The 25200-nt window shown below is 36.7% G+C and overlaps 1 protein-coding gene across 2 annotated transcripts in view; it reads left to right on the plus strand.

The window, feature by feature from the left end:
- Positions 1–25200, plus strand: part of LOC135651918 (GPI ethanolamine phosphate transferase 1-like) — a 37854-nt gene that overhangs the window by 10577 nt on the left and 2077 nt on the right. The window contains exons 5-17 of one of the 2 annotated variants that reach the window (XM_065172549.1): positions 6078–6295; positions 6399–6473; positions 6689–6755; positions 8457–8782; positions 12490–12723; positions 12806–12993; positions 15975–16116; positions 16227–16335; positions 19562–19664; positions 19767–19956; positions 21685–21783; positions 21896–21954; positions 23957–24062. In XM_065172549.1, coding sequence (XP_065028621.1) covers positions 6078–6295; positions 6399–6473; positions 6689–6755; positions 8457–8782; positions 12490–12723; positions 12806–12993; positions 15975–16116; positions 16227–16335; positions 19562–19664; positions 19767–19956; positions 21685–21783; positions 21896–21954; positions 23957–24062 — 1916 coding nt within the window. The remainder of the gene's footprint in view (positions 1–6077; positions 6296–6398; positions 6474–6688; positions 6756–8456; positions 8783–12489; positions 12724–12805; positions 12994–15974; positions 16117–16226; positions 16336–19561; positions 19665–19766; positions 19957–21684; positions 21784–21895; positions 21955–23956; positions 24063–25200) is intronic. The other variant, XM_065172550.1, reaches the window with a different exon arrangement.

Genomic DNA, 25200 nt, shown 5'->3' on the forward strand with positions numbered 1-25200 from the left:
CGTGAATGCTGCACAACTGGAGGGCAGAGGCCAAGCAAGTCAGTTACATTCCAACTTCCTTTCTCGAATCAGAGATGGACTGTATAGTGATCCCCAGGTAGTTATCCTGATGCAGCTCATCAAAGAAGGCAAGGCACGACGATTTTGGGTCCAGGAGGGACTTGTTTACACAAAAGGGAATAGAGTTTATGTTCCCCGAGTGGACAATTTAAGACGTGAACTCTTAAAAGAGTGTCACGATTCCCTTTGGGCTGGACATCCCGACATTCACAGAACATTGGCTCTCGTGGAGAGGGCCTTCTACTGGCCAAAGATGGGGATTGATGTGGAGGAGTATGTTCGAACATGCCTTACTTGCCAACAAGACAAGGTGGAGCAACGGAAGCCGGTGGGACTTTTGGAGCCGTTGCCTGTACCAGAAAGGCCACGGGAGAGCATTTCCTTAGACTTCATATCAAGCTTGCCGCCTGTAGGGGGACTTGGATCGATACTTGTGGTGGTCGATCGGTTTTCAAAGTATGCAACTTTCATTGCTGCTCCCCTACACTGTTCAGCCGAAGAGGCGGCCAGACTGATGATGAAGGGTGTAGTGAAGTATTGGGGAGTCCCACACAATATTGTTAGTGATCGAGACGCTCGGTTCCTGGGACGATTCTGGACCGAGCTATTCAAATTGTTGGGGTCAAAGTTATACTTTTCTACAAGCCTCCACCCCCAGACGGATGGTCAGACTGAAAGAATAAATTCGCTCTTAGAGCAGTATCTCCGGCACTACGTGAGTGCCAATCAACGAGATTGGGTGAAGCTGTTGGACATTGCCCAATTCTCCTACAACTTGCAGCGGAGCTCTACATCCAACAAGAGCCCATTCGAAATTATCACTGGACAACAACCGTCGACTCCGCACACTATGGCAATTGGTTATACTGGGAGTAGTCCATCAGCCTACCATTTCGCAAAGGAGTGGCATCGAAATGCCGATATTGCGCGGGCTTACTTGGAGAAGGCAGCAAAACGGATGAAGAAGTGGGCAGACTTGGGAAGGCGACCACAAGAGTTCAAAGTTGGCCATTTGGTGTTGGTAAAGCTCCAACCAGCATCACTCCAATTCTTCAGGAAAAGAGTCCACAAAGGATTGGTGCGTAAGTATGAAGGGCCCTTCCCAATTATCAGCAGAGTAGGCAATGTTTCTTACAAGTTGCAGCTGCCGGCGTGGTTCAAAATTCACAACGTTCTTCACGCCAGCAACCTGAAGGCCTACCATTCGGATCCGCAAGATGCTTCTCGAAGTATTCCAACTCGGCTACCTCCCATCACAGCCTCCTACGAGAAGCGAGTGGAAACCATTCTGGCGGATCGCAAGATAAAGCTACCCAACGGAGCGGAGCAGACAGAGTACTTGGTGAAGTGGCGAAAGCTTCCCCGAACTGAAGCCAGTTGGGAGCCTGAAGACGCCCTGTGACATGAAGAAGAAGTCATCAACAACTACCAACAAGCGTCGACGAGGGCGTCGACAGTTTAAGTGGGGGAGAATGTCACGAACGGTCGTCGCGCACCCGCAACAACTCCGTTCAACGAACCGTTCGTCGCTCACACCCACATGTACAGCTGCTTGACAGCATGTTTTCTTATGGTTTTGGGTCATTTTGCTTGTAAATATGTAAGTTCGAACAAGCTGCAGCGTTGCAAAGCGACCGTTCACCGAACCGAGCAAAACAGCCCCAAAACAGCCCAAAACGGCTCCGTTTTCGCGTGCCGCGGGAGGTGAGCGGAGTGCTGCCTCCGCTCACCAAAATGTCAGCCAGCTCAGACCCCAGGAACCCCCCGGGTGGCACATGGCTGGATGGGGCTTCGGTTATATACCGGGCGTTGAACACTCTTTCGCAAGTTCGTACGTGACCTTTACGGGAACTTGGTGTTACGTCCGGGACCAGGTGAGCGGCTGTTTGTGGGCTTGCAGCTGTTCGTTCATCCTTGAAAGCCTTGTTTTTCCCCCTCTCCCTCTTTTCTCTTGTGCACACAAGGTGTTCGACGAATTGCTTGTAAAGCTTTCCTTTTCGCGAGACTTCGGGACTTGTCCGTTGCTCGTTCTTTCGATCTAACTCTCTTTCTCTTTTACAGGTCCTTCGGGACCTGCGAGAGGTTACAAAGTGGGCTGATCCTTGCGGAGCAAGATCGCAAGGGCGAAGCGCGACTTAGGCAACGCAAGCTAAGTTCGCGTCTTTGCCGCAAGAGTGACTCGCGACTTAGGCAACGCAAGCTAAGTTCGCGTCTTTGGCCGCAAGTGTGCTGCACGCCTTAGGCAATTCCAGCTAAGGTCGTGACAATATGTTGGTACGCCTGGGCGTATCGATGGTAAGATAAAATTGCTGAAAATAACTCTAAAAATTCCAAAAAATAGAAAACAAAGTTGGGTTAGGGTTTCTAATTTGGAAATAAATATAAATTTAGTATAATTTTAGCAAAAACAATCTAAATTAGGAAAGAATAGTGACACATATCTTTTTTGAGTTTTGTGGAGTAACTTTATGGTATGTTCTGGATCTTTTATTAATATTGAATTATCTACAAAGAAATAATTTGAATTGTTAGATTATTTTTTAAATAAATTAAACTTTAAAATTCAAATGAATTAAGTAATTAATCGATGGATATACCTGGTTTTACCACCAAAAAGAACGACGGGACTTCACGGGTGGTGAATCGAGTTCCTCGATCCTATGTATCTATATATCAATTTGATATGTTTGTTGAACCAATCCTAAAAATGATTTTATGAGACCATTGACTCGCCAGCATCGCCGCCATCATCAGTCGAGGCACTGTTGTCCATGTCGTTACTATGTCTATGGACCGAGCGGGTTGTTGAATATGGTCGAGAAGGTGTCTATCGCCCGACTCGATTCTTTCTAGTGGTGCGGTTAATGATATTGCCTGTCCCTTTGCCTTTGCTTTTGCATATTGGGCAAACGATTGTGGCGGATGAAAGGGTTTAAAAACCCTTTCCTATGGTTCAAACGGTCAAATTGATAGTTTGAAGTAGAGCAATTTGAGCCCTTGATCGATAGCAGTCGAAATCCGACCATTACCGATCGGTACAGATCGGTAATAGTTGGATTTCGATTGTTACCAACCGGTACAAATCCCATATCGCTCTATACGGGGTCATGTAGCTAATGGGTACCACTCGGTAGAGGGCGATCCATGTACTGGTCCCCTGTCGGATCGATATATACCCCCCATATCGAGCGGTACAGCTCATAACGACGAACCCTGAAATGGAGCACAAACGAGGTGATTAAAGTGGAGAGAAACTTTGGGAGTTTCTTGTGATTGACATGTACCTCTTAGATAAAGAGAAAAAAAAGATACTCCTAAGATGTCATGCTTTATGGATCTTAATGTTTCGTCGGGTAATTAGTGTAGCTTACATAAGAACATTAAGGTGGATTATAGAATTACTACAAAGAATAAAAAATGTCACTACAGAGGTTATTATTAATGTAAACCATTTAAGATGATAACGTATTCAAAGAAGAACTATATGTGCTATGGTTAGACACAATGAGTCCATTAGAACTTCTGGTGTGAGGAGAGTTAGATGGATATTTAAGAAAACTTTATTAGAAACAAAGAAATGATTCATTACTTTTAATTTAATAGAAACACAACCCTCCATAGATCTCTATGACGCGAAAAGAAAGGTGTAGCTAATCCCAAATAATTGCAACATTGTGAGCTTGTGGCTTGTTGTTATGGTTGAACTAAAAGCTACACTATGTCAAACATGGCAAGCTTTGTATCTTAATATGGTTTAAGACATTTATAATAATTCTAGAAAATAAAACAATTTTAGAATTAATTTATCAATCATCATTAATTCATTATACTACTTTAGCATTATTTATACTACTATAACATGATCTGTCCAATTTTTGACCTTTAAAAAATCAATATTATTCTTGGGCTATGAAATGTGACATTTAGAATATTTGATCGTACCTTTGTAATAATTATATTACAACAAGGCCATAAAATCTCAAATAAGTTATATGCAAAAAGTCATATGCTCAACTAAGTTAAAGATATTTAAAATTTTATTTATAGTTTCTGTTAAAATCTTTTTAAGTCTTCCTCTATCTTTTCTCATGTCATTAATAGCAATTATTTCACCTCTTTTAATTACCGTATATGGAAGTCTGTAGAGCACGTCCTGTTCGTACCATCTTCTTCTTTATTTTATCCTTTGTCAAAGTGATACCTAATTATTTACGAATAGAAATATTTTTTTTCCTATCTTTTCTAATAACTCTATAGTCTATACATCGACCTCAACATGCTCATCTCAACAACACTATATATATATGTTATTTCTTAAATGTCCAACACTCAGATCCATTTTAGTCTAACCTTTGTAATGATTATATGATAATAAAATGCAACATTATTCGATCTTTATTCCACCCATTTTAATCTTTTGATTTATTTCATATCTGAGTCCAAGCTAAATAATTATCATTGTTTGAAAAACAACCAAATAACATGTCACTTTTTATTATTTATTTCAAACTAGGTGTGGATCTAGCATTTTTATTACTTCATAAAGTTTTTTCCCAAGAAACAAAACTAGAAAGCATCTATTGATTCACTAGGTGGGTATAAATAGTGCTCATAGCATCTGCACTAAAAAAAGAAGCAAAAACTTCAGGCCAATGGCCCATCCACAAAAAGGATGCCCTGGTTGAATTAACCATTTTGGCCAGCCAATCGGCATTGGAATTTCCTTCACAATAGACATGAGTGGTATTGACTGATTGGAAGTAGTGGAATAAATGTAGTACATTCGGAATTATGTTAATTAATGACTAGGGAGGCTCAATGTAGCCTGCTAATATGTCAGTGATTGGTTTATCATCTGCCTCAATATGAACACGCTGAAAACCATGTTGGATAGATAGCATTAAGCCTTCTTTGATGGCCATAGCTCGTAGAAATGGCTGCCCGCGCCTTGCAAGAACCTGCCACCTGCAAACAAACGGCGACCCAACTCATCTTGGACCAAAAGATCTGCTCCACCAGAATTTGAACCATCGCAATAAGACTATTCAACCTTACCCATCCCACACTGGGTTTTTGCCAAGACACCGACATCTCTGAAGATTTGGAGCACACTCCCTCAGTAACATTTGTAATAGAGTGATGGCTTTGGGAAGATAAAGAAAGAATGAATCCGTTTAATTTATTATTAGGAATATCTGTAATTTATTAGAAGAATGTTACAAAATAATTTTGGCAGAAAAACAAACTGATGGTTAATTCTGTCATTGTAAAATGCTAAAAGACTAGTTATCTGTTAATGAGTGACCCTTTTTTGCTTGTCATTCTTTTACAATGCTTAGTTTCCTATTAAATCAGAAAGCTATATATCTAAACATTAAGGATTTAGGTACCAGTTGTTCCTCTTCTGGAACAGTGTCAGATTGGTGCAGTGTACCATGCCCTTCCACTGTGTAAAAGTATAAAAAGATTATTTGAAATGTCGGTGTACTTCAGTGTGGTTGGTACTTGGTAGCATACTAATTGAGTTCGGACGAACACATTGTGGTCATTGTGGATGGTACGGACATTTTCGTAAAGATGCTTGATAATTTTTGGTGCGTGAAACTCCAATTATGTGTTCATTAATGTGGAATGCAACATTTAATGCAAGGTGAAATGATAGGCTGGGAGTGATGGTGGTGCTTCTATGGTACTGTTTTATTTAATTTTACATGATGTCACATGGTTAATTTTACATGATGTCACATGTTTGTTAATTCATGCAATACTCATTGAACTGACTTGATTTTCAGTGATCGTGCAAGAGGTCTCATTTTCACTAGCATGAACTATGATCTTCATAGTTCTTATATGTAGTTTTTAGTCCTTGTTTGAGTTGCTTACAGTTGCTACATGGTTTTGTATGCCTTTCTTTACTGTTGCATCTATTGTATCAATAGGATTTTTTTCCCTTTGCTCCCTACCATACCAGTGCCCTCCCTTCTGACATGCACACTTGGAAAACAACTTTATTATAGGAAGTCATGGGGATGGCCACCCTTCCAACACGGATACTCCACTTGTGGCATGGGGAGCCGGTATCAAGAATCCCGGGTGGTTGATTTCTGATAGCCTTTCTGATGATGGTTTCCGTTTTGTTGATGAACATAAACATGATATGCCCACACCTACGGAGTGGGGGCTTAGAGGCATTGAAAGAGTGGATGTCAATCAGGCTGATTTAGCACCTTTAATGGTAATACTATGAATTCTTGATTCATTTAAATTTTGTACATTAGTAGTTGTTGTTATAATTTTCTTTTCACATTATTTCTTTAACAAATCTAAAAATTTGGCAGGCTACTATTGTTGGATTGCCATGCCCGGTTAATTCAGTTGGAAATTTGCCATTGGGTTACCTGAGTTTAAATAAGGTTGGTTCTTTAACCTTCTCTATTTTCTTTTATATAGTACTGGGATTTGCTGCAGTATTAATAATAACATGATGGTACTTCAATTGTTCTTTCAGGTCTTGTGATAATGAAGTTATTTCACTTATTCCAAGACAGATAGTCATCTTTTACTGTAATAAGACATTGCACTATTTATGTGTCTAAATCATTTTTCTTTCCTGGTTCATTTTAAGTAGGCAGAAGAAGTTGAAGCTGTTTTCGCAAATACAAAGCAAATTCTTAATCAGTTCCTCCAGAAGTCAAGTATCCTACATCTGAAGTACCATTTTGAGAAGAATAATGCACTTATAACACAAATTTATTTTTGAGTTTGATTGATAGGCCATATATGAAACTATAATCTCAATTCAAAAACAGATGGTTTTGTTTGTGAGTTCATGGTATGATTACTGGTGAAGTCCAACCTATTTTTCTAGAGTTTACATTCTGTTACTGAATTTATTATCCATAAATATGAAGTTATTTTGCACATGCATCTTGAATCAAAAGTTTATACAATGAAGAAATCTAAATGTTGAGAGAACTGTGCAAAGAAAATGACCTTAATTTTGCCTTAATTATGATTATTCTTCTTAATCACCTTTAATTCAAATGAGATATAAAATCATGTAAGAAGTTGAAGCATTGTGTTATATGCTTACTTAGTTACTACACGTTAGACCTTAATTATGCTGAATCTACCTCACTATGTATTCCTCTGATTACCCATTTAACATGGGAGAATAAGCTCGTAAATCATGCAGGATGTCAATATCCAAGTAGTCAATCTAAGCTAATTTTTCCATGTAAAAATAGAAATTCATGCAAGAAGTCAATAATACATTATCAATTTAAGCTAATTTTTCTTAAATACCTCTAATCAAATCTTAATTTATCATTAGGTCCTAATCAATATATTTACTAATATTATTTAGATTAATTACATGAAATGATAAAGAAAATATAGAGAAAAGATAACTACCTTCAACTAAATAGTAATTCCATAAGAGCTCGAGTTTAATCCCTCTTTTATTCAAATCAACTCTACTGATCGCCGACTAGTTGAGAGAAAGAATGAGAATGAGCGAGAAAGGGAGTGAGCTTGAAAATGAGTGAGAGTGATTGAAAATGTGGAAGAGAGGGACTTTCATAAGCCTAAAAGAGCTCTCAATAGTCAAATTGACCGTTAAGGGCTGTAAGTGTAATTTTTCAACTAGGCACCAATCGAAATCCGGCCATTATCGATCAGTCCCCATAACTAATGGTCGAATTTCAATTGTACTGTGTGGTGAGGCGGTGAGGCATACCACGGTTGGTACACCTCACAAATCACGTGTTTCAGCCGAAACGGGTTGGTCAAGGTTTTGGTCAGCCCTCGGACTGGTACATCCCATTTCTTACAAGGCGGCAAGGCAGTTCATGGTGAGCCCTACCCATTTTCTTTTCAAGTTTTTTTCTTCAATTTGACTTCGCTTATTATAGGGTTAAAGGCAGATGTTTAGTTAGGAAATAAAATATTCTTTTGTTCTTTTGATCCAGAGGGAAAATTTGATCTTGGTTCATAGTTTTGTTTATCATATAAGAAAATAATTGTATGTTGATCATTTATGAAGATATTCTTTTATGGATGGAACAGTGACAGATTAGCTCTCTTAGGCTTCAACCTTTTCTGGTTTGGCACATAGATATTGCTTCTATTAAGCTATTGGTGACTTAAAGTGGCCTGATAAATTCTGTAGCAAACTAGAGAGATTGATGCTTGAAGCCTTGTGAAGAAATATAATGCTGCTATTGTATCAACTTGATGTTTGTTGAATAGCTTTTCATTATGATCTTATTCCACTACGTTGCATTTACATATAACTTGTGTATTTATCCTGTTCCTGTTGTTGAAAGATGGATAAGAACAAAGATACCTCTCAGAATTGCCCACATCTATTTTGACATCCTTAATCAGATTTAAAGGGCTAAAGCAGCTGAGTTCGCTATACTTCAGGCCATATAAGCCTTTGGCAAACTTTTCTTCATTTCTTGACCAAATTGAAGATCTTATAGCAGCAAGGGAATACAAAGCTGCCTTGAAAACTTGCCATATCCTGAGGGCTATGTCACTTGAGGGTCTTCATTACTTCCAAACTTATGATTGGTTGATGTTAATGGCAACAATCATCCTTGGTTACATTGGATGGATGATGAATTTAACACTTCATGTTCTGCAGTCTTACACATTTTTGGGAAACATTTTCTTGAAGAAAACCCAAGAGTCTTCTCTTAGAATCACCAAAAAAAATGTAAGTTATTAAATGGTCGGAAATTTTTGCCAATGTTTAATTCTGATACCTAATTCTAATGTTATGTTTCTATGGGAAAATCAATTTCTTTTTCCCATGATCTTGTTAGTGCAGTTTTTGCTGCATGGATGAAATAGATGCCTAAGACATGACCTATATGAATATAGATAATCTCAACGTATAATGCATATGGAAAATAATTTATAATATTTTTTGCTGTACTTTAAGTGTATGTTATTGTTTATATTGCTCTTAAACTCAAACTCATTCATGATTAATTGATATATATTTCGATTGTTGACATCAATTTTGATCCTAAATTTTCAGTAATTCTGCTTTAACTTGTCGCTACGTTAAGAAATAAAATGCTAGTAACACTGATGTTCTAACTTAAGGTTCAATTTTCTTAAATTTTGCTTAGATAGTGTTAGATCTCATGAGCAGGCAACATTATTATACTCTTATAGATTCATATGCTATATCTTGAACAAACTTTTAATTAATTCTTCATCTCGGACATTCATGTACAATCAAAGGACACATTGCTTAGATTATTTGATAGCAAGGTAGGTGGGATGTCAATTGTTACATTTACAGTGGTGGGAAGGTCATTCAATGTGATATGAACATGTTCAAAGTAGATCTAGTGATTTTGTGATTGGATGAGATAAGTCAATTTGGATCAATGGTGTGAGAATAGGTAGAAGGCCTAAGAAAACTCTATTTAGAGCTAAATGACAGGAGAAGATCCAAGTAATTGGGAACAAGGGTTGCCTTTTCGCTTGGGCTGGTACAAAACACGCGGGTACTTATCGGTTTGGACATGAACCGGTCCATGGACCGCCCTTGTTTTGTGGCAATTTGCTCTAACCCATTTAAACTTTTAGGACTTGCGTTCACAAGCCCTCATCACCCAAAAGAGAGTGTGTTTGGCCTCATTCTGCCACCCATCGCCGCCTCGTGCCTCCATCCTCCTCTTCCTCCACTACCTCCTCCTTATCCTTTCTCTTCTTCCTCCTTCCTCTTCCTCATTCTGCTTGTTCCTTCTCTTCTTCCACCGCCTCCTCTTCTTCCTTCCTCTTCCTCTACTACCTCCTCTTCTTCCTTCCTCTTCCTCTACTACCTCCTCTTTTTCCTTCCTCTTCGTAACACCAGTACATACCGGTACTGACCAGTATGTACCAGTCTGATCAGGTCACCGAGATGGTCCGGTACCCGAAATAGCAATCCTTGGTTGGGATATCACATCTTATTTTTGTTGTTGTTGCTGCTCCAGTTGTACAGTGTTGTCTTGAATTGGGTGACATCTCACATTACGGATCTCAACTCTCTAAAAATTGAAGAAAACCAATATTTTAAGAGATGCTGACCAAAACTGCAAAGTCCATGGCCTGATCCTTGTTCAAATTGGTATGCCTTGTTAAATGCAATAAGGCATTCCATGATCCTCTGCTCTTCATATATATCACATAACCTATTCCGCATGTTCCAGAAAGTTAAACAATACACAAAATGGTGCCCAAGAATCTTAATGCTTTGAAACATAAAACACACGAACTTGTATTGGTGACATAGTACTTCATCATTTCCAAAAGGATATGTTATCGCATTAAGAATCAGAGAACAAATGGCTTGAGATTAAAGGGTATTCTAGATTTCCAAATTCTTTCAGCCAAATGAGACATGTACAGAAGGGTTTCCATACATGGTCAGATTAGGATCGTGAGCTGAACACAAAGTACAAATATCCACTGGTAACATCAAACTTCATGATTTGCAAAAGATTGTTGTTGTAATTATATTATCAGAATGCAAGTGACTTGAGCTTGTAAGATATTTTAGAGTTTCCATATATGGATGATTTAAAATTAGGATCATGAACTTGGTGAAGGTACAAAGCTTTTCAAGATAAGTCTATCGAACTGCAAAACTAGAACATTTAATCTCTGACTCTCTTCTACTATTCTGCCCGATAATTCCAACTTTTCAAAAGATCGATCTCTTGAACTGAAAAGGAGAATTCGACAATATAATTCCTCATTCTTAAATAAAGTGCAACTTGCATCAAACTTAAAAGTTAACCTTTTTTCTCACCAAGATACCAGAATGCAGATGCAATATACCAACAATCGCATTCTGTAATTGATTAGGACTAGGATTCTTCCTAGTTACGTCGATTAGAAGAATTCTGGGTCAAAGCCAGGAAGCATATCCTGCTACTCACTGGAGAACAGAAATCTTTATTCTATGAAAATGGATGCTAACTGTAAACCAACCAAGCAAAATCACACATTCAAAAGGAATATATTGTGGATCCTACTCCTTTGTGGTACTATCAAAACATCCCATTGTAAAAGTGAACCTAGTATCCCCGTATTTTTAACCAGAGGGCATCATAGAGTTGTGATCACCAACCAAGCCTGAGTAAGGAAAGCACAAATCATAAAAATGAACAACATCCTCACAAAATAAATGTAATCCTAAGCTTTTCTGGATCATAGAGAAGTGAAACACCAAAATTCTTACCCTTAAACTAAAATAAATACATATAAAGAAATAAGTGGATGGCGGTTATCATTTTGGTACTTCTTCCAGTTTCTTCCATTGTTTTTCTTCAGATTCACTCTTCTACTTCCCATATTTCATCCCTGAGCCTCTTACTGATTGTCAGCAAGTCTATTTAGATTTTGTTACTGTTCTATTTCATCCACTTTGTACCATGCACATGTTAAGTTTACAGATAAAATTATGGTAGATCTGTGAGACCATCATACTAGTGGCCACTAAAAAAGACCTTGGGACCAGTTGCCACTAAAAAAGACCAAAGGAAAAGAAATAGGAAGTCGGGCCTTGGCATAGGAACTTTTGTTAAAAATCTGGATCCATTACCCAATCATAAATCAAAGTCAGGTTAGAGGTTAGGAATGTGGATTTTGGACAAACCAGAACTTAATTGCTATATCAACATTAAATTGATCGAACTATATTTGGTTTATGTTTTATTCTTATTAATGAAATTGTAAGTCAGTTATTCCTATTATATTTGTTTGTTGAGAAATTTGGATCAAACCAGGTTGAGATTTGATCAATTGAGAAAATCAAGGTTGGTTAAATGTATAGTTTATCTCCATAATTGATCATTTGATGAAAATTGGTACCTATTCAGGTTAGATTCTACTTGTCTAAATAAACTAGTCAAATTGTGAACAAGTTGTGATGTCCGAGAACTAGGTCTAGGTATAGTTTATCAATTGTGAAAATCAGGTTTTGATTTGGTCAATTGAGAAAATCAAGGCTGGTTAAGTGTATAGTTTATCTCCATAATTGATCATTGGTGAAAATTGGTACCTATTCAGATTAGATTCTACTTGTCTAAATAAACTAGTCAAATTGTGAACAAGTTGTGATGTCCGAGAACTAGGTCTAGGTAGGATCTGAATCTGGCAATTTATAATTGTTTAAAATTTGTTACACCTGCTATTTTTTATTCTAATTGATTGGATTTTACCTCTATTTTGTTTCCAACTGTTCTGATATACCAAGTTGTAAACAATATATAGTCCTTCCTTTTATATGAATCCATGCTTTCTGCCTTGTACACACACTAATAATGTATCTCTGAACCTATTATTTTTTACTTGTATATTTGACCTTTTCTAGTTAATAATTTTTTGTTTCTAGAAAAAATAATCTTTATTATCTTGCAGGTATATCTGGGTGGATGCCTGTTGATGAGTTTATTGTCTGTTATTCTTTATCTGGAGAATTCTCCTCTTCTTTACCATGCCTATATATCAGTGACAGTGTTCCTGTGGACACAAATTCTTTCTAAGCTCCAACTTCTAAATGCTATATGGAAAGAATTGTCTGCTAGAAATTTTATATTGAATATGAAGCTTTTATCTGTTCTCGTGATGTCGTTTATCATTCTTGAATTTCTGGTATGTTGCTAACATCTGTTATCCAACTTTTGACAAACACGCAAGTAAATCTGCATATTGAGTTTCAATTATGCTGGAACAGGTGGCAAGCTTTTTCAACAGGAAGTTATATACTTGGTTTTTTCTCATGGCTGGGATACTTGCTGCATTACATTTATTTTTTATTGCCTCAGGACGACATATAATGGCTCTTTACTTATGGTCGTCCTGCTGGTTCTTGTCCATTTTTACATTGATGCCTGCAGAAGTCCCTGACAAGAACCCTTTAGTGTAATGCTCATACCTCCTTTTCAGTTTCCTTCTAGATTTTTGTGGTAGTAACTAGTAATTTCTATCAGGAAATGTCCTTCTCTTTTTTTTTCCTTATTCTTGGGGAAAATTTTTGCATGCTTGAGCTATACTTTACAATATTTGCATATCTAATGACTTTGAAATTTTGCTGTTTTTTCATTATCTTTTATCTGCTTGGATAACCTGATTACTTTATAATTTCTATAGAATAACTGCTTTAGCGTATAATTATGTGATATACCCTTGTGCTAGAAAGGAACAGAACAGGGAACACTTTCAGGGGAAAAAGATATAATAAGGTTCCCATTTTTATGATGCTCTGACTTCCACAAATGGAGATTGTTGCAAAATGAGATTTGTAATTGACTGTAAATGAGTGGTTCTGTTAAGCCTTTTCCTTTTCTGACCAACTGCACTTCACATTAGTTTAGCATTATTATGCACCACAGACATCTATATTATTATATAATGTGAAATAGGATCTATAGAGTATAGGCCATGACGAGCGTTAAGTCCTCATCCAATGGGCATGCTGTTTACATCCATGTGGACAGTGCATTCCCGTTCTGCAACCTGTTGTCTTTTCTTTTTGGCTTTAGCTATTTCTTCTCAGTATCATCTCTCATGTGCAAGGCACATCCTTGAGACTCATGGGTGCTGATGTGAAAAAAAACCCATTTTGCTACTGTGATTTGTTCATTGAGCATTGCTTCTGGTTTTACAAGTTGTTAAAAAAAAATTCTGATTTTTATTTTAAGGTTTTAATTAACTAGTGTCTTATTGCAAAAGAATTTACAGAGAGCTTACATCAAATGAATCAAACATATCCCTAGGAACGATTACAATTTAGTGGAAGCTTGATCTAAAAGCTTGTTTCTAGAAGCCTCTCATATAACCTATGCTTTCTTGCAAATCTTTCTAAGAAAAATTGTTTAACACATGTCAGTTTGCTCAGAAAAAAACATTTGAAGGAATAGGTAGGTGGAGGAAGAAATAAGAAAAGAACATGCATTCCCCATTCATCGCTATTGCCATTGCCATCATCACGATCCTATTCTTGCTAACTTTCATATTTGCACACGCATATATCATAATGACACATAAGCTTATATGCTACTATATTAGGAACCCAGTGAGGGATGAATTGATTAATGTTGGCCTGACTTTGTTCCAATGCTCCAAAAGAACTTACATAAATGTGTTTTTGTGCTGATTTAGCTAACTAGTCACAGTAGTGTCGGATTCATTGATATGGCTGCTTCAAGACATTTGATAATTTTTTATTTGAACTAGTTGTTTCATCTGCCAGCAATTATTCTATGCTTTTAATTAGTCAGTTGTTCTCTGAATGATGTGCTTCCAAGATAGGGGAAGCTTTTAACAAAATGAATGACCGAAATAACCAGAAAGCTTTTGCAGATTGGATGATCTTTGGGTTTCTTTTTAATCCATTTTGAGATGGTAACCTTCCTGTTAGCTGTTGGGCTCAATTAAGTTGGGTCATTTCCTTCTTTTGACATGGACAAGAAAACCCTATTATCGTAGACTTGGTGCATAATCTTTGCATTGGTGATCTGCTATTGGCCATATCCATCCACATGCTCATTTTTTAATATAATCATCTCAATGGAGGAGTATATTTCATTCATTAACAATTGTTAACAGTGTTTCAGATGTTATCATCTATTCTTTCTAAGCAGGATAGATTAAGCTGAGTACTTTACAGGTCACTGCCTTCTTAGAGTCCAATTCACTTCTTGGAAACTTCTGATCAGCTAAATGATTAAGAAGTTATGATTTCTGATTTGTGCAAGCTTCAGAAATGGTTGCTTTATTTTTTATTTAAAAGCTTTTGCTACAATTCTGTATCTTGAAATATCCATATTCAGATTCTTGCCGGCTTGCAAAGATCAGCACATATCATGCCATTCCATATCGTGCTAGTAGCTTTGATGCACGCACAAGTCAATTTACTGGCATGGGGTATGTTAGTATGCTGCACAGTTTCAAGTTATGGTCAGTTTGGTGTGTGTTGACTGGTATCTACCAGTCCAAGCAAAGACTGGTGCCAAACAATACGGTCTGACACTGGTCAATATTATTTTTGTGATATTTTATGGGGATACCAGACTGTACGCCTCAGTAGTCTGTTAGATTTTTTAAACCAGTTTTGGATCGAGATATAAATTCCTGCTATACTTTACTTGGTATCAGTACCAAGGGTTGCAGTTTTGGGTACTGAACCTGTGATGGTCCATAGCCTGATGGTATCAGTCCAGTTCATGCCGGTGTAACGGTACATGATATAGGAGAGGGGTCATGGGAAATATGGCTGCAATCGATTGCAAGTGGCTAGCGAGCAGCATCACAAGTTGTGGACACACATATCTAAGTGGCATGCAAACCCTAAGTGCCCTTGAGAAAATAAAAGGAAACTGGACCAGACCGGACTGCCTGAAGATGGGCAGTACACATCTCGAATCCTGCCCATAGTAAATACTGGCCAGTAAAAACTGACGAAATCAAGTTCCTTGATCAGAACACTCCTGTCTAACAGAATAGGAAGTTTGAAGTTTGGTGATGATTTTTCTACTACAACTCACTTGTCATTTCTCTGTTATCATATATCTGTCCAAGACATTATCTTAGAGTCACTTTGTTCCTTTGTTTTATGTACTCTAAGACTGTAGTACTCATTTTTTGCCTTCTGAATTCATAGAACCAAAAAGTTCCATGTTCTCGACTTGTTAGTTACTTCAAGCTAGTTTAAAATTCACATTAGCTTAAAACAATTTGGTTATCTAAAATAGTTACTATGGTCTCTATTCGTATATAAAAATTTTAAGCTGTGCTTGCCAGAAAATTAGTTATTTGAAGAAAATTTAAGACAATATATTATCTGGGAACTATAGTGTGCATTTTGGATGGTCATGGAGATCTAATAGAGTTGACAAATGCAGAGTTGCTAGTGGAGGTCTGATAGTATTGATTGGAATGGCTTCAAGGTGGATTCAGTCAAGTAGTCGAGGTGATAACTTCAAGTTATACATTGTTCAAATGAGTGAACAAAGGTCTCAATTCCATAAGCTCTTCCTTGTTCAGGTAAATGACGAAGAAAAATCTCTGCTAAGTTCTCTATTGGTATTTTATTGTCTGATTGCAGACATTTCTTTGATAAATTGTGCTAAATGTGTCTCTATTTTATGTGTTAGGCTTCTTTAGTTGTGGTATCATCCTTAATGGTGTGGTTATCCACTTCCCACAGGGCTCTGAAGAAAGAACTTCTCCCAATGCACCAGTTAATAAACTGGTCCATAGCGGGTAATTCTGAAATTTGAATACATTATTGATTGTCTATTCATTTCTTTCACGTTTGATTATTCTAGCTAATTTAGTAGTATTTTCCTTGTGATATTGTACCAAAATTCTGGTGCATATTATTTTTATCCTAATGAGAAGGAATCAAATGATAACTAATTAAAAACAGGTCTTCCTAATTCCTTGTAAGACTCGCTAAATGTATTAAAAGGAAAACTAAAGGCTGGATATTTCCTTAAGGCTTAAAGTTCTTCCCTTCAAGTTGCAATTTTGAAACAAGTAACAAAGTAAAAAAGGAACAAAGAACTATAACATGTGAATCAAGCCAATCCCCAGCACCTTAAGGCATTTACTGAAAATGGGTCTTGAGGTCTTCTATGGTCTTGGATTTAAGTTAGAAAGGTGTAGGAGGTTAGCAGAACTTAGGTTCAAAGGTGTTGCTAGCATATTCTGCCTCAGCTGGCATCTAGCAAAATATGTGTAGTCAACATGGAGCACAATTGTGTCAAAATGGGGGTGCCATTGGCACCAAATAAAATTGCACACACAGCCAAAAATAGATACTGCGAGCTAATAAATAACATATTTGGTGAGGGACCTTATCTGCTCCCCTCTAGCCTTGAGATATGAAATCAAACTATTATTGTAATTTTATTAATCATATAATGCAACAAATAGCCATAATATCCCAAGTTAGCTTCCCCAATCCTTTCTTTAATTTACCTCTGTTTAGGGCAATATCATTGATCATGATAATATATAATATACAACATAAAACAATATGTCCAATCATAGTTGTGTCTCACCTATAATCAAAACATCAACATTCAAGAAAAAATTTCGCAAGATGTTTGCATAAAGTTTTCTTCAAATATACCAGAGGTATCTAATAATATTTTTTTTTGGCAACATGTACTTCAAGGAAGTGTTGCTTGAAATACTGATGCGTATCATTACATATATGCAACAAATATTTTATAATAATTATATTCAATATCCAATATAAATACTAATGCAATTTGAAGTATCCATCTTTCATAGCCCTAAAGGGATTTCAGGTATTGTGTTGGTCAAAAATTGAGGTGTGGCGACGAAGTTGATCTAATTTCCAAGGTTCGCAATACCGTACCGTACCGATATTTCGACCTGGGCTCGGTACCGGTACGGTATGGTATATCGAGCACTGTAGCACTGCTACAGTGTGGACCGGTACCAAGCGGTCCGCGTACCGCTGGCCTGTCGGACCGGTACGTACTGCCCATACCGGACGGTACGATTCGGTATGGCAGACACTGCTAATTTCCTCTTATATGGTTGATTTGGGCCAATATAAGCTAATACAATTGTAGGGATTGGACCCAACAAGGAACTTAATAGAAATTGAGCAATTGGCTCAGTAAGAACCGATGCCGGCCCACATTGTTAGGTCTCAGACTTGGGTCAGTTTAGTGATATGCCTCAGACTACTCAGCTCTAAATCACTGACGAGAACTGTAGAGTGCTTAAGAAAAATTGAATTTAATTAGAAGAATATATTGTCTCAGTCTTATTCAAAAGGATAATGTACATTAAATCGTCTTTCTAGAATACGGCCCACATATTCTGTGATATTACTATTGCTTCAAACAGTCATTGATGAATAAATGCCTTGATTTCTCATATCTTAATATTCAGTATATTTGGCAGCTAGCACCAAAGAGACAGATGACACATGCTTTTTGTTACCTTTCTGATATTATTTATAAACTTTTCGGTATTTTGAATTTGTAATTCATTGATTCTAAGCAATTTATTCTGCATCATCTTGACCTTCTTGTCATAATTCATCTCTTTGATAACTTGATAATCTCAAAATCACTATGCTAATAATCCATTACTTTGTGTATCCACAGCATTATCAAAATAACCAAGGCACTTATTATTGAGGAAACAGAAAACATAAAAAGTTAACATGATCTAGTAACTATGCACCAATTGGAAGTGTACATTGAAGGAGGGCATTGAGGCTCGTTAGATGATGGCCAGGGTGAATAACGTAGCAATGATTGGGTTTGTTTTTTAATCAACTAGATCTAGGTGTAGCAAGAACCAAGCATTGCTGGTTTGCATACTTATTGGTTCCTGGCTAGATTGGTATGTACCTGTCGATACCTGTGTACCGACGCATGGTACAGCAGTACATCTCAGTGTTTCGAAGACGAAGAAAAAGGAGAGGATGGCATAGTCGAGAAGAGGATGAAGGAGGAAGGCATAGGAAGGAAGAAGAAGAAGCACTGGAGGAAGAGGGAGGAAGAGGAAGATGGAGAGGATGCTATGGAGGAAGAGATGGAGAAGACGAGGAAGGAGGAAGCGTATCTATTGACAGTGCATGGTGGGCTGCGAACAACAACGAGTGGCAACACAAGGCGAAAGGGCTCATGTTTGAGCGAAAAGGCTCGTGAACGCGAACCCTAAAGTTTGTTTTTTAAAATTTTTATTTAAATGGTTTGAACCAGAATGCCCGAAATGGAGACGGCCCACACATCAGTTCATGCCCAGACGTGTACATACCATCCGTTCCATACTGGCCCGGGCGAAATGTCAAACACTAGCAAGAACAAGTGTTTAGGACTTTAGGTCATAAGGATGACTTTAGCAAGATAAGACTGTATGCATCTTTATGCCCATATAGAAACATGCATGAGAAAAGCGAGAACAGTATCTTTTCTATTGCTAACAGCAACATCTATGTTGCTAGTGTTTCTTCAATTTTGCTGGTGTTTATGCACTATTTGAAAATTTATTCAACTTTCAATTTTTTTTATTATTTTAGTGTCTTGAATTTGCTAAGCTGCCTTAGTGTTTTTTTATTTTTTTTCTTTTGCTAGTGACCACAAAATTACAATCTGCAATTCTAGATGTTAAAACGTCTTTTGCCATTATATTTTTGCTACATGTATAAAGGTCAAGGTCAGATTATGCATTTTAGTATTAGCCAGGAGAGGCAGAGGAAGAATCGAGGCTTGGTTAGAAGAAATAAAAAAGTGACTCAATGGCTCTTGAATTAGTTAGGTTAAGTTGATCTTATTAACATGCATAATATTTTAACCGAACAGAACTTTTAATAGGGTTTTGTAATGGTTGCTGTCTTTTTGTAATATTTTATGCCATCCTAGTTGATACTTGATATATACCTTAAAGAAGTGCTTATGATGAATGGTACCAACTCAAGTTATTGTTTTCTCAACAGTTGTTTCAATGATCTTACCATTGTTTTCCCCACCTAGTATCCTCTCTCGTCTCACGTCTATCTTCTTGGGTTTTGCTCCACCATTCCTGCTACTGTCCATTGGGTAAGATAGCCTCTTTCTCTGTATCATGCTAAATATGGTCAGTCCTACTTTTTAGCATTTGAAAGATAATCTGATCTTTTGCATATTTCAATCTTTCTTCAGATATGAAGCTGTCTTTTACAGTGCACTTGCTCTGGTACTCATGGGATGGATATTGCTCGAGTGTGTGAATCTATATTCTGCTGAATGCCAAGGACCTTTACATGTGAGAAACCTGGAGGATAACCCAACTGATGGTGGCTATAATGCAAGATATTTGCAGCTTTCTGATATAAGAATTCCTCTCGTTTTTGTAAGACTCTCTACTTATGCTCTATGCATTAAAGCAAAAAGAAATATACATTTTTAGAATGGAGTATCAGACAGTGATATTTAATTCATTTAACAATGGCTCTTAAGAGATTGTGCTAAGTTACATCTGTAGTTCTTGTAGATAATTACATGTTTTAGATAATCATGGTAGCCATCTCAGTCCTAGCAGATAATCCTCCCTCTTGCAAGCACCTACTATTCAGCATTTGCTTTTTTTGACGGGAAATCCCATCCATAGCACAAATTTTCCTGGTCCTGTGAGTCACTTTAATCTTCATGTAAGTTTACAGCTCTCATCCGCTCCAATGTTTCTCTTAAATTTGATGAAGGCCTTTATCACAAATCTTGTGCAAGACGAGCATTAGTATTTTCTGTTATCCACTATTGAGAATTTTATAATGAGATCACATTATACATATTCTTAAGATCACTACTAGTAGAGCAGTTGAAAGATTTAAAGAACTCACTAAATGCACTATTTACAAATTTATGGAAAACATTTTGTTGCCTTTCACCAATTAGATTATTTTCTCTGGTCATATCATTATATGGAAAAGCACGTCTACCAAGGCTGCAATTCAAGTGGCTTGGTTCAGTTTTTATTCAGCCTAATCATGTTCTGTCTTCTATGCCTATAAGGCTATTACCTAACCTGAACCAGTGTATGTTAAGCAAGATTAAAGCAACCATGTGGCTTGGAGAGATGAAGCTTAGGGTGAGAGTATGTTGCATGGGAGTAGGGGACCAGGGAAGGGAATGTGATAAGTTGACATGAGATTTGACTAATCTTGGTTGGCCTCAAAGTGTTGCAACCTAATATCTTTATTCTACAATTTATCTACTTAGAGGTTTTAGGTAGTGCTTTTTTAATCTCCTTCAGGAAATATGAAACAGTGAAATATGCCAACTGGGAAGTGTATGTTTTTGGTGCTATGAATTATTGGTAGCTTCATTTAAATTTCATCCATATTTTTGTTCAATAAGTTTACAAGACCTGATTTCACTATTTATTGACAAGATACTTGATGAACTCATGGCTGCCATTGACTAGCTGTTTTTTACATTTGTAGTTATGAGGCAAGTACCCTTTTATGGTGCATAATTTATGGTAGTTTCCTGCATTTGGTAGTTGTTTATTGAAATTTGGGTTGGTCCTCTCATGATGTTGTATTGTCTTATGGAACATGAGATATGCTTCTTGAATGCTTTAACTGCTATATTTAAGTAATACATTATTCCATATATACTGATTCTGTGGTTTATAAATACCATCTAGAAATGTATATACTTAGTAACTCCACTAAACTGAAAGACTTGTCTCCTGTCTTTTGCCTTGTTCTATTTAGACCATTCAGCAAGCAAGTTCTGAATGAGTTCTGTGATCTTCTTGATTTGATGTATATATTCCGTCTTGTAAAAATAAGGAACAATGTATATGATTCTATGCAAACTTCTGCAATAAGAGAAGTCAAATATTTGTATGTATGACGAAGTGTGTCGAGGACTTTGTGATTCCTAATTTCATGCACTTCTTGCCTCTGGAAATTTCTGTTTCCCCTTTATACGTCTTTTTGCACTGTCAATTATTGTTCACATCCAGCAATCAAGTAAACTTGGAACTAGTTCATCAGTGCAAACAAAAATAATAAATTTCTCCAAGAGGATATGCATATAGTTTCCCAATGTTTATTCATGTTAAATTATGCAGATGGTCTTGTTCAATATTGCCTTCTTTGGAACTGGTAATTTTGCAAGTATTGCAAGCTTTGAGATTTCATCAGTTTACCGTTTCATTACAATCTTCAGCGTAAGCATTCCCTAACTTCTCACTTACCTAATGTAATTGTTTGGTAATTCTGTTATTAAATAGTAAATACTCATTTCTCACTAATGCTAATCTAATTCTTTTCTGCTTCCAGCCGTTTCTAATGGCAGCACTGCTTATTTTCAAGTTGTTCATTCCATTTTTGCTTGTCATGTAAGTTCAACTTAATGTATCATATATAACTGAAGTTCGAAAATTCATTCACCTAATGGACTTTCTTTGGCTGAAATGGGTGGATTTATTTGTTGATTTATATCTAAGCTTCTACACTTGTTATTTTTGTACAAGTATGACATAGTTCTGTCAATTGAAATTTCTTAATGTTGTTGTATGCAAATGCTAGCTTTATGTCTCAATTATCTTTTTTCAATTTTTTCTTGCTCCTGTACATATGAGCATTCCAGTTGGCTCATGTAACTAGCATTAGATTTCTTGGGTCTGTCTCAAAGTTAGTTTCAGACTTCAGGAACATCTAGACCCCATAATATTTTCTTTTATTTTTCGAAAACAGTAAATCAGCTATACTACTTTAATAATCTAATGCAACGCACACTTTGCCCATCCATGCACAGGAGTCCAGTTCTCAGGAGTGAAGACCAATTAGGTCTCCATATCTTATTACATTTACAATTTTTAGTATATGTAGCTAACCAATGTGCACACTCTGTAGATGTGGGATTTACCTGCCTATAGTAAGCCTCCATGGTGGCTGGTCTTTCTTTGTTAAGGATTTTGACTAACATCCCAGCATCCATTTTAATTTCAATTCTTTAAAATCCTCCTTCAGCATGAAATATTCCTTCTTTGATTACTGCCAATTCATTTAGATCCCTTCTATATAGCAAGAAGTATTCCTTCTCTGATTACCACCAATTCATCATACTAACAGCCATGTTCTGAAATGAACCTGCATCATGCCATGTGACAAGTGCCATCATTTAAATGCAATAAAAACCCAGCTCCCCGATCATTAGTTCGTTCATTGTAAGCACCATCAGCATTAATCTTGCACCAACCATTAAAGGGTTGGAGCACTTTACTATAATGTGACATATCTCACTTTAAATTACACCATATCGTCTTGTAATTCTATATATAATCCTTTTACACTCTCCTTGAGGTAGGATTTGCTTCAGGCATGATGGTTTTGAACTTTTGATCTTATGTGATCCAAGATTTTTTTCCTTTCATATACAAGTTCAAGGATATATGCTGAGTTGCAGTTCTCTTTTTTTTGAACTTTTGAACATAGAACTATAGCTTGAGTCTCGAAAGTAATGGAGGAGAGTGTTAATTGTTTGTTAGGATATATAGGTGTAGAATAATGAAATATGGTTCAACCATGTTGCCCTCTAATAGTTGGTGTGTATCATGCCCGTGGTTACTGGTGCTGCTTGTAGCTAAGTGTCAACTGTCATGCTTACATACCGTTGTTGATGCATGCATATTAGCAAAGGTGTTGGTACTGTGGCTTTTTTCATGACAAATTCAGGCGACAGGAAATCTGCATGTCCTCATGTTGTGGCAATGAAACCCTCTTACGGAATTTCATCTTTTAGCAATTGGTGAAAAAAAAATGATATTGAGCATCAGAAGTGATTTTTTTATTCATTTTTATATACATATGGAGTTTTGAATTTGCTACTTATAACTGCACTTTCCTGGAAAGGGATCAAAATAACGTGAGCTTTTATTTTATGAGTTATTTTTTCCCTTTTTTGGTTATGGGCACAGCACAAAGATACACATCTAGACTATCATTAATTTTTATCTGCAGATCCTGGATTACCATTTAACATGTCTCTGTATAAGCTGTTCCTTAATAATAAGTTCTCATCTAGTTTCTTTTATATCAATTTGAAGAATCCAATTGAATAAGAATTAAATTTGTGGAAATAACTAGATATTCTTGGTGTGTATCTTTCTATTTTGGTTGCGCTGTCACCTGAATAGTCAAGGATTGTAACGTGGATAATCTTTATATTGCTCAAGCTATTTAAATAGAACTTTTGTTTTGTTGCTGTTTTGACTCTTGTTTAGTTATTACACAAAAACTGTCAGTTATACCTGTGAAACTTTGTAATATTCTGAAAGCAACTTTTTATTGTGGTTCTTTACTTCCTCTTCCTGTCTCATTGTTCTTTGCTTGCTGCAGATGTGTCTTTAGTGCAATATCCAAGCTTATTCGAGTTCCAAGACTTGGATGCTATTTTATTGTTATAATATTTTCAGATCTAATGACAATTCATTTCTTTTTCCTGGTATGCTGCTCTTCCTATTTCACCATGTATATCTGTAGTAATTTTGTGTTGTCTTTGGGGGTTTTATTATTGTACTTTGTATTATATTACTGTAGTTTCAGTGTAGATTAGAGCATTTCATTTCACACATTCCAATTATAGCTGGAAGTTTTGCAGTGTTTGATAGGCACTTGCATAGTTCATATGCTAGGTTCTTTAAAAGACATGCAATCTGCACACCAATCTATGGTAGCTTCTTTTCTTTCTTGACTAACATATACACCTTTCATGCTGATGTCAAGTCATGAACTCTAACTAATATGCAGGTTTTCAAGGTTCACTATATGAATTAATTGGTGAACACAAAACCACTGAAGTTAAGGCAGAGCCTCTGTTCTTTATAACATTATATATTTTCACTTGAAATTTGTTTTCTCATAGTCAAATGCTGCCACTGTATCTTTACTGAAACTTGGACACTTCGGCTTTCCATACTTGATTAGGCAAAGATCACCTACACACAGGCAGATTGTTACCTCAGTGGTTCTGAGATCACCTACACACAGGTGATCTCAAAACCACTGAAGTTAAGGCAGAGCCTCTGTTCTTTATAACATTATATATTTTCACTTGAAATGTGTTTTCTCATAGGCAAATGCTGCCACTGTATCTTTACTAAAGCTTGGACACTTCAGCTTTCCATACTTGATTAAGCGAAGATCACCTATACACAGGCAGATCATTACCTCTTTTTGTACTTCATATCAAACAGTGAGAAGCTGGGATTGGGCCCCCTTTCACATTTAAAACAGAGAGTTGGCATGATCTTATCTGCAAAGATGTAGAAGTGATGAATCATTTGAGGCATCCATGAAGATTGCTAATTAAGATATTGTTGTTTGCCATATAATCTACCATTTTATGACAGTAATTGACCATGTATTAACCTGCACTATAAAGTTAAATGGGGACATATATGTTCATGAATAATATACTTGGCATATTAAAGTGAAATATTTTGTGGAACATAAGCATCACAATTTGGAAGCCATATTAAAGGTGGCTCAGTGTATGAAGCTCTTACCAATGTAGTTATATGCATCCTAAGCAAGAGAAGTTTCCATGAGTCTCAAAGCAATGATGACCTTGCCAAGGCTTA

This window comes from Musa acuminata, chromosome BXJ3-10 (genome assembly GCF_036884655.1).
Source record: "Musa acuminata AAA Group cultivar baxijiao chromosome BXJ3-10, Cavendish_Baxijiao_AAA, whole genome shotgun sequence".
Lineage (NCBI taxonomy): Eukaryota > Viridiplantae > Streptophyta > Magnoliopsida > Zingiberales > Musaceae > Musa > Musa acuminata.